The following is a 13,764-nucleotide window of genomic DNA, read 5'->3' on the forward strand; positions in this document are numbered from 1 at the left end:
TTTTTGGTCCGGACCAAACAATTGGACCAAAGGACTTTCCTGGTCTGAATACACCCTAGAAAACATAATAGACTCAAACGGAATATAAAGATATCTTTGCAGCACCGGGAGAAACTAAATAAAAAATTCTCTGCACTCTAAGAGACTCCAAATACACAACAAAATGTATTTGTCAGTTAAAACAGTGGAGTTTTTTTGACATGTCCACTTTAAACCATTGCCAAGTAAATATGTAAAACTGATTTTTTTTATGTAACTCACTTGAAAACAAGGCACATTTTATATGTAAGATATGTTTTGTAAATTCTGTGTTTAATTGACCATGGCTGCAGTATAGTTGTTACAGCAGAAATATATATATATATTTACTGTTTTTTTTTAACCAAACTGAGTTTCTCCAGTAAAATTATTGTGTAATTTAAAGGCAATGAAACACCTGGTTAAATTTAGAAGATATTATGATTAACTACAAGCACCTGAAGCTGACTCAGAGAACTGTGATTTTAGAAAAAATAAAAATCAAATGTAGACACGTCTTTAAGAGACCCTCCTCCTCCCCACCCCGCGCAGCTGCGGTCAGCTCACCTCCTCTCCACCCCATCCGCGTGATTAATACAGATTTTTTTTTGCGCAAATTACAAGTTTTTGATGCTCATTAAACACGTGTCTGAAGGGGTTGACATGTATGAACTCCCAGGCTGTWCGGAGCCGAGCTGCAGGTGGACATGTTCGCTGCCCCTCGCTTTAAAAACAGTCAGCTGATCTGTYGTGGTTTTGTTGCGCTCGTGACGTGAACACACAGGAGGAAATGCTACGAAGTGCTTTTAGAAATATAATAAATATAAAATACGACGTAATCCTCGGTGGAAAATAGTCCAGGAGATGTGTGCGTTCCCGGGAGGTGTTCACCTGCAGCTGAGTGAAGCTGACCCCCCACCCACAGAGAAAGAAAAAAGGCAGTAATTATTGATAAGGTAGTAACCATGCTGTGGCTTCACCTGTCNGCATTCCCGGGAGGTGTTCACCTGCAGCTGAGTGAAGCTGACCCCCCACCCACAGAGAAAGAAAAAAGGCAGTAATTATTGATAAGGTAGTAACCATGCTGTGGCTTCACCTGTCACATTTTCTTTTAAAGAAAGAAAAAGTAGCTTGCAAAGCTGTCGCATTGGTGCTACGTGATTAAAAACAGAGCTGCGCGTCTAATGTCACACACGTCTTCCTGTCTTTGTGAGGACCACACACAGCGCTCAGCCTCTCTCTGCGCCGTCTTTTTCCCCAAGTTTGGTGAGAGGTGGATGTGGAGAGATGCAAAAAATAGCTCTCGACTTGATCTGGCCTTATTTAAATAAAAATAACTGCATGCCGTGAAATTCTTAGAGGGGCGGGCCGTCTCGTTGGCGGGAGGCCGCCCCACCTGTATAATGGTAGGGGAAACACTGGCTGCTACCTTTAGCTTATTTTATGCTCATTTTAGCTATATTATGCTACTTTAGCTATTCTTATGCTTTTTTCTACTTTTAATACTTTTTTACAGCTACCTAGTGCTATTTATGCTTCTTACAGATGTTTTCAGCTATATTCAGCTGTTTTAGCTCTTAGCTTCTAGCTGTTTTCTGCTTTCAACTAGATTTGTGCTTTTTACTGTTTTTCTGCAAAGTTAGGCTTTTTTGCTTCTTTCAGTTTTTCAAAGTGAGCTCACATTAACACTTCGTATCAAATATTTTCAGCAGCTTTCAGCTAACGTTTTCAGCATGAAGGATTCACATTAGCATTTTCGCAGGAAATGCAATTTCTCTAGTTAGCCTTTATGGTTAAAGCATTAGCAACTGGATTAATTTTTAGCTTATTAAGTATCATCCTAAATTATTGATGTTTTCAAGGTTAACCAACCATTTATTAATGATTAAGTAAGGATAAATAAGGTGTAGTTATTATGAAGTTCTACCCAATATTTTTTTGTATGTTGTTCTTCACTATCTTTCCTCTTCTTTTTCAGCCTGAGTGGTAAAGAGCACAGCGTCTTTACTGGTGTTGCTATTATCCTCTGTCATGAGAAGGAAGGTAAGTTACAACTCTGTGACAGTTTGACTTCACCATTCATTCATTCACCATTGGGTGAAATTTATCAAGCTTGCAAAAGTGAAAATACATTTTAGGATTTTTACAAAACCAGCTCCAAGGAACAAGCTTAAAGTAATGTATATTGTACATTTGTTTCTTAAATGTGATCCATCACATCAAAATGAGGATTAAGTCTAAAAGTTGTATGTGAAGAAATAGCACTTTTTTGAGTATTGGCAACCAAAAACCAGATTTTGAGGAAAAAAAACACTTTAAAATGTTGAGATTTTCACTGTAAGCTATCAAAGCTTTTTTTTTTTTTTTTTTTTTTTGTTTCTTTCCAGCTGGGACATCTCAATATTAAAATACTATTTGAGGTTTCTTTTTTTCAAATGACATAGAAAATCCATTAAAATTACATGAAATAAGGATTTAGACTAAATATTTATGCATGATTGTAAAAAAACAAGACAAATTAAATAATATCTCTAGATCTACTAATGATATCAGGATGATCTAAGTATCAAAATGTAGCTTTTAAAGCCAGGAATTTGAAAACATGATTAGGTCATTTTTGAACAAATTTGACTCATTTTGATGTGATTGGTCACAAATGTGTACGGTGAGCCTTACTTGGTCGAATTGAATGCCTTCATCACAAACACATTTGATTCCTAAACTTTCCTGACCCTCTTCACACAGATGAAGAAGTGGATTACCAGCTGATACACTTCTATGAAGAAACAAAGGTGAAGTTTGCTGATCTCTCAGAAGATATGCTATGGGAGTACATCAATAGTGGTGAACCCATGTGAGTAAGAACAATGTGAACTTTGAGCTTCACTATGTAATAGCTATTGATYCCCCTTTTACGCAGCAGCTTGGACCAAGCAGCCGTTCAATGAATACTGTTTAACTGTGAACTCCATGCACCTGTTGCTTATTGGCCTTTAATCCCTGACGTTTGTCTTGTTGTATTTGGCACGGTTTGTAATATATTTAGACTCAGGTCAGCATAGGTACATTTGAAGAACAAATTACAAACTCTTCACTTTTTCATTATGTCTGATGAGTCTGAGTCCATGTGCTGCTGCTTGAGAAAAATGTGGTGTAGCATGAAGAAGTGCTCTCCTGACCATGACCTCTAAGCCTGAGGTCATCTTTCCTAACTGAACAGTTTTTTTTAAGTTACTTTTGACCTAAATAATATCTGATGTTTCCTGCACATTCACTGTTCTTGGACACTAAATTAGCTGCAGTCTGACAAATGCTTACACATTTCTTTTAGTCTTAAAAAGTCATAAATGGTGTTTCTTTTATTTGATTCTGACCTGTTTGAAACATGAATAATGTTGATTTATTGTTTAGCAATTGTGAAATCATTGAAAAGCTATAATAGGTTTTAACAGATCTTTTTTTTCCCAYTCAAGAACTTATCTTAAAGAGACTCCTGTTTGTAAGAATGTTGACCAGACAGCATTGCACATCTAAGAGGGATCAATTCAGTCTGAGAGATTTCAAAAACATTTTTTTGAGCTGACAAGTCAGACAAAAACTGAGCTTTTGTGCGTCGAGTTCAGTCTTATCTTCGTCTCCGCAATCTCATGATGTGTTTTTGTGTGCGTCTTCATTAATATCTGCAGAGAAAAGCAACAAATTTTTTATCAGAAATAGGGCTGCCACAAACGATTATTTTTATAATCGATTAATCATCTATTATTTTTTTCGATTAGTCGACTAATCGGATCATACGTTAATTGAATATAAAACACACAGCTAATCGCGCCAGAATGCAGCTGCTATTATATAACCATCGTTAGATTTTAGCTATATGCTAACTAAAAATAATTGCTGTGGAAGGYAAGTTCTGCTCTGCAGATATTACACAGGTTTCTCTTTCATTTTCTTAAAATGATCCCACACTTGGAGCTCTGTTGTCAGGTAGCCATGATACCAGAGCCTGTCTGTATAATGTCTTGTGACGTCCACGGCCTACCCCAGTTACCACTACTGTGCATGTGTGTCAAGGACAGAAAGGCAGATGTAGCAGTGGAAGGTGTCAAAGCAGTTTGGAGAGAAAAACAAAGTAAAGAACAAAAGAAAAGAGAAAACGATTAATCGATTATTAAATTAGTCATCGATTAATCAATTAATCGTTGCAGCCCTACTCAGAAACAATTTTCGTTAAAGCAAGTAGGAAAAGAAATATAGTTAACTACAGACACTGAAAGACTTACATTACTACTGTGAGATCAGCCATTGGAGTGGCTACTGTCACCCACAGTTCAGTTCAGTTCAGTTCAGTTTGATTCAGTTCAGTTCAAGACAAGACAAGACAAAGGAGTTAGCAAAAATCCTTCCAGCTGCACAGCATCTAATAGCAGAATAATCATCCAAAAAAAAACAAACAATTTTTATCCAAAAGAGGAATTTGAAAAGTTTTAAAAGAATTTGTCAGGATGAATGTCTGCCACCTTGAACGGCACAAAGAAGAGCTCAGACAAGCTTTAACTCTGCCATCAGCTGTGGGACTTTCAGACAGCTGTCGACCTCAACTGACCCTTGGTTGACTCCAGGGTCCCAGCCTGAACAGGTATCATATCTTCACGCTAAGCTCCCGGGGTAGGCACATCCAGTCCATTTGGACCACATTCCTGCACCTGGGCATGGTCAACAAGCAATAWCAATTCTGGTTGACACGTTTTAATTTTATCCAAACTCCGAAGTAAACTATCAAATAGTTAAACTTTACGTAAATATTTGTGCGTATAAAACAAAATAAATTCTGCCCAAATACATATTATTGTTGTAGAAAAATGAGAAATAAATTGTTTATTCTTGTCTTGAATTGTTACACTACCAAGTCTTAAGTAATTCTTTAAACTAGTTAACTATGTAAGGAGAACGTAACACCCCTCTTCCTCCCTCACTTACATCCTCTACAGTGGTCAGAGAAACTGTTTCTGTGTGTTTTAGGGACAAGGCTGGTGGCTATGGTATTCAAGCTCTTGGTGGCATGCTGGTGGAGTATGTCCATGGAGACTTCCTAAACGTTGTGGGGTTCCCCCTCAACCACTTCTGCAAACAGCTTGATGTTATTTACAACCACCGTTTTTTGGTTACTCAGAAACCACCTAACTCACGTAAAGACAAATCCAGTCTCACACGCAGCAACCCCTCGGACAGTCCAGCTCATAAGGTTTGTTCATTTCAATATCTTGAGACAAATTTGTTGTTTTTTCTATTCTTTTAACCCCAAACCTTCATCTCTTTCAGGTGAAAAGGAAAGATGGTCAAAGTGAAGCGAGTGAGAAATCCTGGACATTGGTCAACAGTTTGTCTAACTGCAGTGATGAACAGAGCAAACTTCATGACTCTGAAAATAAATCAACACTGATAATAAGCAAAGAAAATGGARTTAAGCTCAATGTGACTGCAGATGAAGACAGTGAACCGACAAAAGAGGACTTGCAGCRGCTTTATGACCTTTTGGATGGATTCAAAGCATCAAAGGTAGTTTGTGTTTCTCTGAGGAACTTTTACAGTAAAAGTAGGTTCTTATTTTTTATAAGTATAGAATAAAGAAATAAAGAATAAGTAAAATGTGTTTAATTTCTTCACACATTGTGCAGCGTAAGATCTAAGTGCTGTGCTCATACATGATTGTGAAAGAGAGGTGTTGCACAAATTTTATTTCTGCACATATTCATGTGCAGTGTTTGTGGTTGTCTTAGCTCGTTGGTTGGAACTTTCAAGTGATGACAAAACATTAGTCTCCAGATTAAACCGATCAGATAAATACTGCTATGCATTATTTTTTAGAAGTGTGACAGAAAAAAAGTTCTTGTAGTAATTTGGCATAAAAAGATATGGAATTACTCATTTCATTACATGCAAATTTTAATGATTCACTGGTTTCCATGCATCATTTCAACCTACAAAACTGATGGTTAAGTTAATATTAACCTAACCTCATTGCGGGGTTTTTTTTTAAACGTTGTTAGCTCATGAATGTTGTTTGGCTTACTGAAGAAATTAGTCTTTTTATGATGAAGTTTCATTAGGCTTTTTTGTTAGTTTTTTGTTTTAGCACCTTGGTAGATATCTTGTGCTGCCTTTCTGTATTCATGACATGTTAGCTTATTTATTTTTTCATCTTATTCATTGACTGTTTCAGTCTTAATTCATTTCAATTGACATTCCTGAAGCATTATTATTTTCCATGAAGTAAATAAAGCAACAATGATTCAGCATTAGCTGGGTCTCAATTCATGGGCTTGGTCCTCATGAGTACATATCCCAGCTGGGCCATGTGGGCCACACCCTCCCCCGACTGGGTAGGCTGCTTAAAACCACTGTGAAATGAGACGGTCTATCCTTCGCTTGATGTAAGTTTGCGTGGCCGTGTGCCTTTACCAGAGTGATCAGTTTCATGTAAGACATGTTTTTACACGTCTTTACACTGGAAGAATAATTTCACAGTTAAAACTTTACATGTAAATAAATAAACATAAATAATTCGGGTTTAGCTCTTATCTGTACTTATAGTTGCATTTTTTAAATTTAATATCTTATTGCAGCATACATTTCATCAGCTAAGTTGCTAAACTTATTTTTAAAAATAAATTATTTTCTCCGATCGGAATTTTCAAACTATACTGACTCGTTAAAAACATAAAAACTCATCCATCTTCGTTTGTTTAGTTTGCTGTCGGCGCATTGAATCCTGGGATATCCTCGGCCGGTGAGGACACACAGATGCATCCTCGGATTTTTAGAGTTTATTAGSCTCATTTCTTGGCCGCATGACGAGGAGCCTTTGAAGTGACGTATGCGGCCGACAAATGCTCACTCATGAGCGTGCAGCCCCTGAATTGAGACATGATTGTGTGAACTTGTGCTTCAAATACAAAAAGTAAAAAAAAAAACATCTTTATATTTAAGAAACTTGGCATAATACACATGATTTAACCCATTTTGTCACATAACTGGCATATTTTCTTTAGAACTTAGCTCACCCGAAATGAAACAGGAAGTGACATAAAAGGGGCACTCTTTGAGAAAGGAAACTCCATGGTCTTTGTTTATTGAAACATTATCTGAACTCTGACTCTTCATCTCGCTCTGAAAGTGATAAAATAATCAAAAGGAACAACATATTCTTCGTCACAGTCTGTGTTGTTAGACATGTAGCACTGTTGTGTTAACATGCTAACATTCTCCTAAGTAGGTCCTCTGGATTATTTTCTTTTTTTCTTTTTGATTTTTTCTACCTGGATTACTGAGATGCATCAGGACACTCCTTTGTCATCACTTCCTGTTACTTCACATGCAAATATCTGAACAATTGTTCAGCTCATTGGCTTGAAACTTTTGTAACAATGTGCTAATGTTATCTTTTCAAAAAATATTACAAAAATTTGATGTCATAGGCACTTTAAGTTCTCTGAATTGTTAAAACTGGAAACTGTAGTTTTCTTTTTCTTATTTTTTGCCTAGGAAAAAATGTGGAAATGAAATTAGCTGTTTTGATTCAAGATTAAAGATGCTCATTGTTGCCTCGTTAGCATCTCTGATTGGTAAATCTATTTTTTAACACATTTTTTATCCAAAACACTGAGGTGCAATAAATTTTCACATTTATTTTAAAACTTAGCAGGCAGTTTTTGTCACCCTATGTCACATTTACTTAAACACAATTGTGTTCTGTAATCACTAAATCTTTTCTGCTTATCTAAAAATGTCCCAGGCACTCTTTACAGCCTCCAAGCTGTGTGTGTTCGACTTGCTACACAGTAGGCCGGGACTAGATGCAGAGCAGGTGGCCCAGGAGATCGACTCGTCTKTGAAGGGGACTGAGTGCCTGCTGGAAGCCTGTGTGTCTCTGGGACTGTTGAAGACTAAGGAGAAAAGTCAGTCAACTCTCTGCTCAGTTCAGAAATACAAGTATTAAAGTTCAGATGAACTTAAAATATCTTCTTCTGTCTGTTTTTCTTCTTGCAGCGTGTGCAAAGCCTGCATACGAGAACACAGATCTGGCTACACATTTCTTGCGATCAGATGCTTATTTTTCCCTGCACGGATACATCCAGCACTGCAACGACACACTGTGGCCTCTTTACTCGCATCTCCAAAGTGCTGTCAAAGAGGGAACTAGTCAGCGTGATAAGGTCAAGAAAGCTGAAGATGTATGTAAGCAGATCATTCAGCATCAGGTTTATACACTACAGAGAAGATATGCAAAGAGATAAACAACAATTTTGTCTCTGTTTCGAAGAATACCTTCTGTAACAGCCAAGAAGCCAAACTGAAATTCATGAAGGCCATGCATAGCTCTGCTAAAGTCACAGCTAAAGCCATAGCAAGATCTTTTGACCTAAGCAGCTATAAAACAGCCTGTGACCTCGGAGGTGAGATTGCTAAAAATCCCTGTATTTTATCCGTCACAAATCATTCCTTTACATATGTTTATGCTATTCCAGGATGCACCGGTGTGATGGCCTATGAGTTTATCAAAGCCCATCCTGAACTGTCTGTGACGGTGTTTGATCTGCCTGTTGTTGTGGAGATGAGTGAACATTTCCATCCACAGCACACAGACAACAGGGTTTCATTTMAAGCTGGTCAGTTTGTTCATCTACTCTAAAACATTGCTTTGATTATCATCCCCTTTTATTAAACGTCCCACTCTGTGGTCATTGAATGTGACTTTTTTCTCATTTTATGAACAGGAGACTTCTTCAAAGACGAGTTGCCCAAAGCGGACTTGTATATCCTTGTGAGAGTTCTTCACGACTTGACTGAGGAAAAGCTGCACGTTCTGTTGAGTAAAATTGCAGCTGCATGTACTCCAGGTAACAATCCTATAACTTTATTATCCTTTTATTGAGATAATTAAGTTGAAAGCTAAAATACTTTATAAAGCAATCATTTAGTAAGACTGGTGCACCTGACACAAGGTTTACTTTCCCTTTTGTGAGAAAACTCAAATCTAAGAATGAGCCGCTTCTTTACAGCCTGGTTGAGAACTGCTGCTAATTGTCAGCAATCTGAGGGTTAAAAAGGGACAGATCACTCAAAACTCACCTTTTTAGCTGTTAAATACATTTTGTTTTGTATTTGGAGTTTGTGGAGGTGCAGAAAAGTTGTATTTAATTTCTCCCCGTTCTTTTTCGGTCATGTTTTTCAGCATGCTCATTTTCTCTATTTTCTATGACGTTTTCTTAACTGTTCTGTCACAGTGAAGGAAATTTTGTAAATGATTAACTGAATGTTAGATGCAGTATTGTATTTAAAACAGACAAAGAGTTGGTGTGTGTTATCGATGTGTTTTTTCTGTTTGTATAAACAGTTAGCACCTTCAGCAGTGTAACCAGGAAGAGATTAAACGGTTGAATCATTCTGATATGGGAAGAAGTGTTTTTGGAAATTTAGTTTTGCAGCCCAGTCTGTCCAGGCTAGGTCTAAGCAGAGACTCCGCAAAACAACTTCTCTTTACTACAATGATGAATTGATCTAATGTATTTCTCTTCCTGGTTACACCCCTGGAGTTGTTAACTTTTACATCAGACGTAGAACGTAACAAACTTTTGTTTGTTACAGAGAGAACACATGATAACACACACCAACTCTTATTCTCTGCTTTAAACTGTAAGGCTGCAATGATCAGGAAGTATAAAATACAATACTGCATCTAACTAATCACTTACAAAATTTCCTTCACCGGCTCAAGTCCTTAAGCCTGGAACATACCGGTACTCGTTATGAAGCTGAACAGTCAATGCACGGTCATACCGTTATTCGGCATTCATTTTCGCATACACCTAACAGTGTTGCCAGATCTCGCGGCAGAAACAAGCAACCAGCTCTATGAAAACAAGCCCAAAGTAAGCCCAACTGGCAACCCCCCACATTGTGTAAAATAGAGGTAAATTATAACAGTACTGTATAAACATATACATTTATTATTGCATTATACATAAGCAACAGCAAAATTATGATAAAAATTACCATAAAAATGAACAACTTTAATGGTTTGAATAATTTCAATTATTTTAATAACATACTTTTAAACTCTGAACTCTGATCTGGAGAAGGCGTTAGACCGTGTCCCAAGGGGGGCCCTGTGGGGGGTTCTCCGGGAGTATGGGGTACCGGGCCACTTGATACGGGCTGTCAGGTCCTTGTACGACCGTTGTCAGAGTCTGGTTCGCATTGCCGGCAGTAAGTCGGGCTCGTTTCCGGTGAGAGTTGGACTCCGCCAAGGCTGCCCTTTGTCACCGATTCTGTTCATTACTTTCATGGACAGAATTTCTAGGCGCAGCCGAGGTGTTGAGGGGATCCGTTTTGGTGGCCTTAGAATCGCATCTCTGCTTTTTGCGGATGATGTGGTCCTGTTGGCTTCATCGGAACGAGATCTGCAGCTCTCGCTGGAGCGGTTCGCGGCCGAGTGCGAAGCGGCCGGGATGAGGCTCAGTGCCTCCAAATCCGAGGCCATGGTCTTGAGCCGGAAAAGGGCAGAGTGCCTTCTCCGGGTCAGGGGGGTCGTCCTGCCTCAAGTGGAGGAGTTTAAGTATCTGGGGATCTTGTTCACGAATGGGGGAAGAACGGAGCGGGAGATCAACAGGCGGATTGGCGCAGCGTCTGCTGTAAAGCGGGCGCTGTACTGGTCCGTCGTGGTGAAGAGAGAGCTGAGTCAGAAAGCGAAGCTCTCGATTTACCGGTCGATCTACGTTCCTACCCTCATCTATGGTCATGAGCTTTGGGTCATGACCGAAAGAACGAGGTCCCGGATACAAGCGGCCGAAATGGGTTTCCTCCACAGGGTGGCTGGACTCTCCCTTAGAGATAGGGTGAGAAGCTCGGTCATCCAGGAGGGACTCAGAGTAGAGCCGCTGCTCCTCCACGTCGAGAGGAGCCAGTTGAGGTGGCTCGGGCATCTGGTAAGGATGCCTTCTGGACGCCTCCCTGGTGAGGTATTCCGGGCACGTCCCACCGGGAGGAGGCCCCGAGGAAGACCCAGGACACGCTGGAGGGACTATGTCTCTCGGCTGGCCTGGGAACGCCTTGGRGTTCCCCCGGAGGAGCTGGAAGAAGTGGCTGGGGAGAGGGAGGTCTGGGCCTCCCTTCTGAAGCTGCTGCCCCCGCGACCTGACCCCGGATAGGCGGAAGAAATTGGATGGATGGATGGATAAACTCTGATCATAAGAAAAGTGCATTTTGCAGCAAAATGTCAGTACAGTCAACAAAAACTCCCAAAAATCTTTTGTGTTCTCCTTTTTTCCTCACTTTTTATTATATTTTTCCTCATATTTTCCTGACTTACTGCAACTCATTCTCACTCTGTTTTGTCACTTATACTCAGAGGTGAAGAAGTAGTTTTTGCTGATATAAAAAAATTGGCTCTGGTTCATATTGTTCTCTCTCGCTCAATTCATGAAATTTAATCAGCAAATTCCAAACAAATTAAAACTCATCAATATTTTACTGTACTGTACTATCCCAATGAAAGCAGCATATTTTATTTATTTATTTTTTGTCTGTGCACCACCTGTGTAAAATGTCCTGGTCCATTAAATCGAGCCCACCAATCCCCACTGTGTTTTAGAAGTAGACGCGCATGTGCGCTGTAGCAAGTCTCCATTCATAAGTTCTGAACTGGACCAGACCGCACTGCCTCACCCCTGTTTGTTTCCCCGTCACTCTGGGCTCTGGTGTGTGTGTTTGAAGTGTGCCGACTCAACTCGGGCGGGAGTGACAACCAGGAAACGGGGGAATGGGAGGGCCAAACCCACTACTCCTTGTGTTCTGCTTCAGCAGGAGCAGAGTTAAGCATGTCATTCGGAAAAAAAGGCAAGCCCAAAATAAGCAACTCACGTTCAAAATAAGCCCCAAAAAACCGCAACCCGCTACTCACGGAATTTACAAGCGACTTTAGGAAAAAAWAAAGCGCAAAGTTGTTTATAATAAGCGGACCTGGCAACACTGCTTTCATAGCCCCGGAGACGCACCATGCCAAGCTCCTGGGACATCCCTGCTGCAGCCTTTATCACTGCATGGAGTTTCTTACCGCTGGAGTCTATGATGCAGGAAAAATGTCAGACACTCRTCACTCGACATTATTGTCCACAAATCTGTCGCAGGTAAAGCTCCACATTTTTCATCAGTCAGATTCCTCCATGCACAACGTCTGTTTTATTTCAATTCATGAGTTTTTCCACAGTTTGACTATCTTTTTAAAAGTCTGCTAACAGTCGGCTCTGGAAGCAAATTGTTTTTTTCTTTTTGTTTTTTAAATCGATTGGTTGAAAGAGGGCCTTGTGGAGTTACAATAAGGAGGAATTCAGACCGAAGCAGTGCAGTTCCACTTTATATAGGTCCCAACTGAATAATTTAAAAGCATGATATGTCTCCTTTAAGCTTTTATAGAAGTAAGAAAATGTTTATAAAGCATGAAGCACCCACTTACCAAAAGCTGAAAAGTTCACTACTAAGCCAAAATGCCTAACTGCTTATAAAATGCTTTGTTGTTTGCCTGAAGCAGTGTAATGTGAAGAGATGAGTGGGGTACAAAACCAACCCCTGATCTCTAAATATGTATGTTTGCCTGTGCTTTATGCTGCCAGGCTGCGGCCTCCTGCTGGGCGAGATCTTTCTGGAGGAAGACAGAAGCGGTCCGAGTTGCGGCCTGCTGCAGGCGCTCAGCATGAGCGAGGGGAAACAGCGAAGTGCAGCAGAGTACAGTCAGCTTTTGAAGAACCACGGTTTCATCACAGCATATGTCAAACACACAAACAGCCTCCTGGATGCCATGCTTTGCATAAAAGGATAAATAACTACACCCTTACCTACGCACAACTGAAGGTCTCGTCTTATAGGTAAACTTTACCAATACGAAACACTAAATTCAAGATTTTTTTAAGTTAGTTTATTTTATTTTAGGTTTAAATGTTTTTGTCAAATAGGACAAAATCAGAAAGTATTATTGTTTCTTTTTTTTTGCATTTGAACAAAGTGAGAACTTTTTGAGGACATTTAGACCCTACTTTGTTTTGTAACCTCTGGTTATGATGACAGACAGAGGTGTTTTTCTTTCATGAATACACTACATCCTGATCCTGCTCACTATAAAGGTTTTTATCCAGTGGTCTTTATTCAGTTTTATTTTCCGCATCACGTTAAGAACATACATTTTACAAAATCTGTTCCATAATTACCAACGTCTACTAGCTTCTTCAAAAAGCCTTGTTTCACATGTAAAGTGCAAATTCTTATTTCACTCAGTAAATAAAAGAAGACATTCTGTTATGTATTTTTGCATCTTATGGACCAACACAAATGTTATGTGCAATCCACTACTATGAACCTTGTTTACCAGTTATTCATGTTGATTTTTTGTTTCGTCAAAGGCACACAAAGAATTGTCATTTTTGGTCAAACTGTTTGGACAGTTTAGGTAACAGCACTGAAAATTGCACAAAAATGTCCATGGAAACTTCAGTAAGTGTCAAGTGGGCTTTATTTTGTTCTCAACCTATAAAGACCTGTTGGTACCAATTTCAGGTCATAAACCCTGTCTTTCAGTGATGTACTATACAGCGGGTAAAATAAGTATTGAACACGTCACCATTTTTCTCAGTAAATATATTACTAGAGGTGCTAATGACATGAAATTTTCACCAGATGTCGGTAACAACCCAAGTG

The 13,764-nt window shown here is 39.3% G+C and overlaps 1 protein-coding gene across 4 annotated transcripts in view; it reads left to right on the forward strand.

The window, feature by feature from the left end:
- asmtl (acetylserotonin O-methyltransferase-like) overlaps nt 1-13,764 on the forward strand; it is a 36,893-nt gene that overhangs the window by 10,111 nt on the left and 13,018 nt on the right. For 2 of the 4 annotated variants that reach the window (XM_014018813.1, XM_014018816.1), the window contains 10 exons: nt 1,997-2,061; nt 2,764-2,872; nt 5,038-5,260; nt 5,338-5,574; nt 7,811-7,973; nt 8,065-8,249; nt 8,339-8,471; nt 8,544-8,684; nt 8,793-8,915; nt 12,687-13,441. In XM_014018813.1, coding sequence (XP_013874267.1) covers nt 1,997-2,061; nt 2,764-2,872; nt 5,038-5,260; nt 5,338-5,574; nt 7,811-7,973; nt 8,065-8,249; nt 8,339-8,471; nt 8,544-8,684; nt 8,793-8,915; nt 12,687-12,892 — 1,585 coding nt within the window. In that variant the 3' untranslated portion in view covers nt 12,893-13,441. Of the gene's footprint in view, nt 1-1,996; nt 2,062-2,763; nt 2,873-5,037; nt 5,261-5,337; nt 5,575-7,810; nt 7,974-8,064; nt 8,250-8,338; nt 8,472-8,543; nt 8,685-8,792; nt 8,916-12,686; nt 13,442-13,764 lie in introns of those variants that run through there. The other 2 variants (XM_014018814.1, XM_014018815.1) reach the window with 1 other exon arrangement.

The sequence above is a fragment of the Austrofundulus limnaeus genome, unplaced genomic scaffold (assembly GCF_001266775.1).
Source record: "Austrofundulus limnaeus strain Quisiro unplaced genomic scaffold, Austrofundulus_limnaeus-1.0 Scaffold202, whole genome shotgun sequence".
Lineage (NCBI taxonomy): Eukaryota > Metazoa > Chordata > Actinopteri > Cyprinodontiformes > Rivulidae > Austrofundulus > Austrofundulus limnaeus.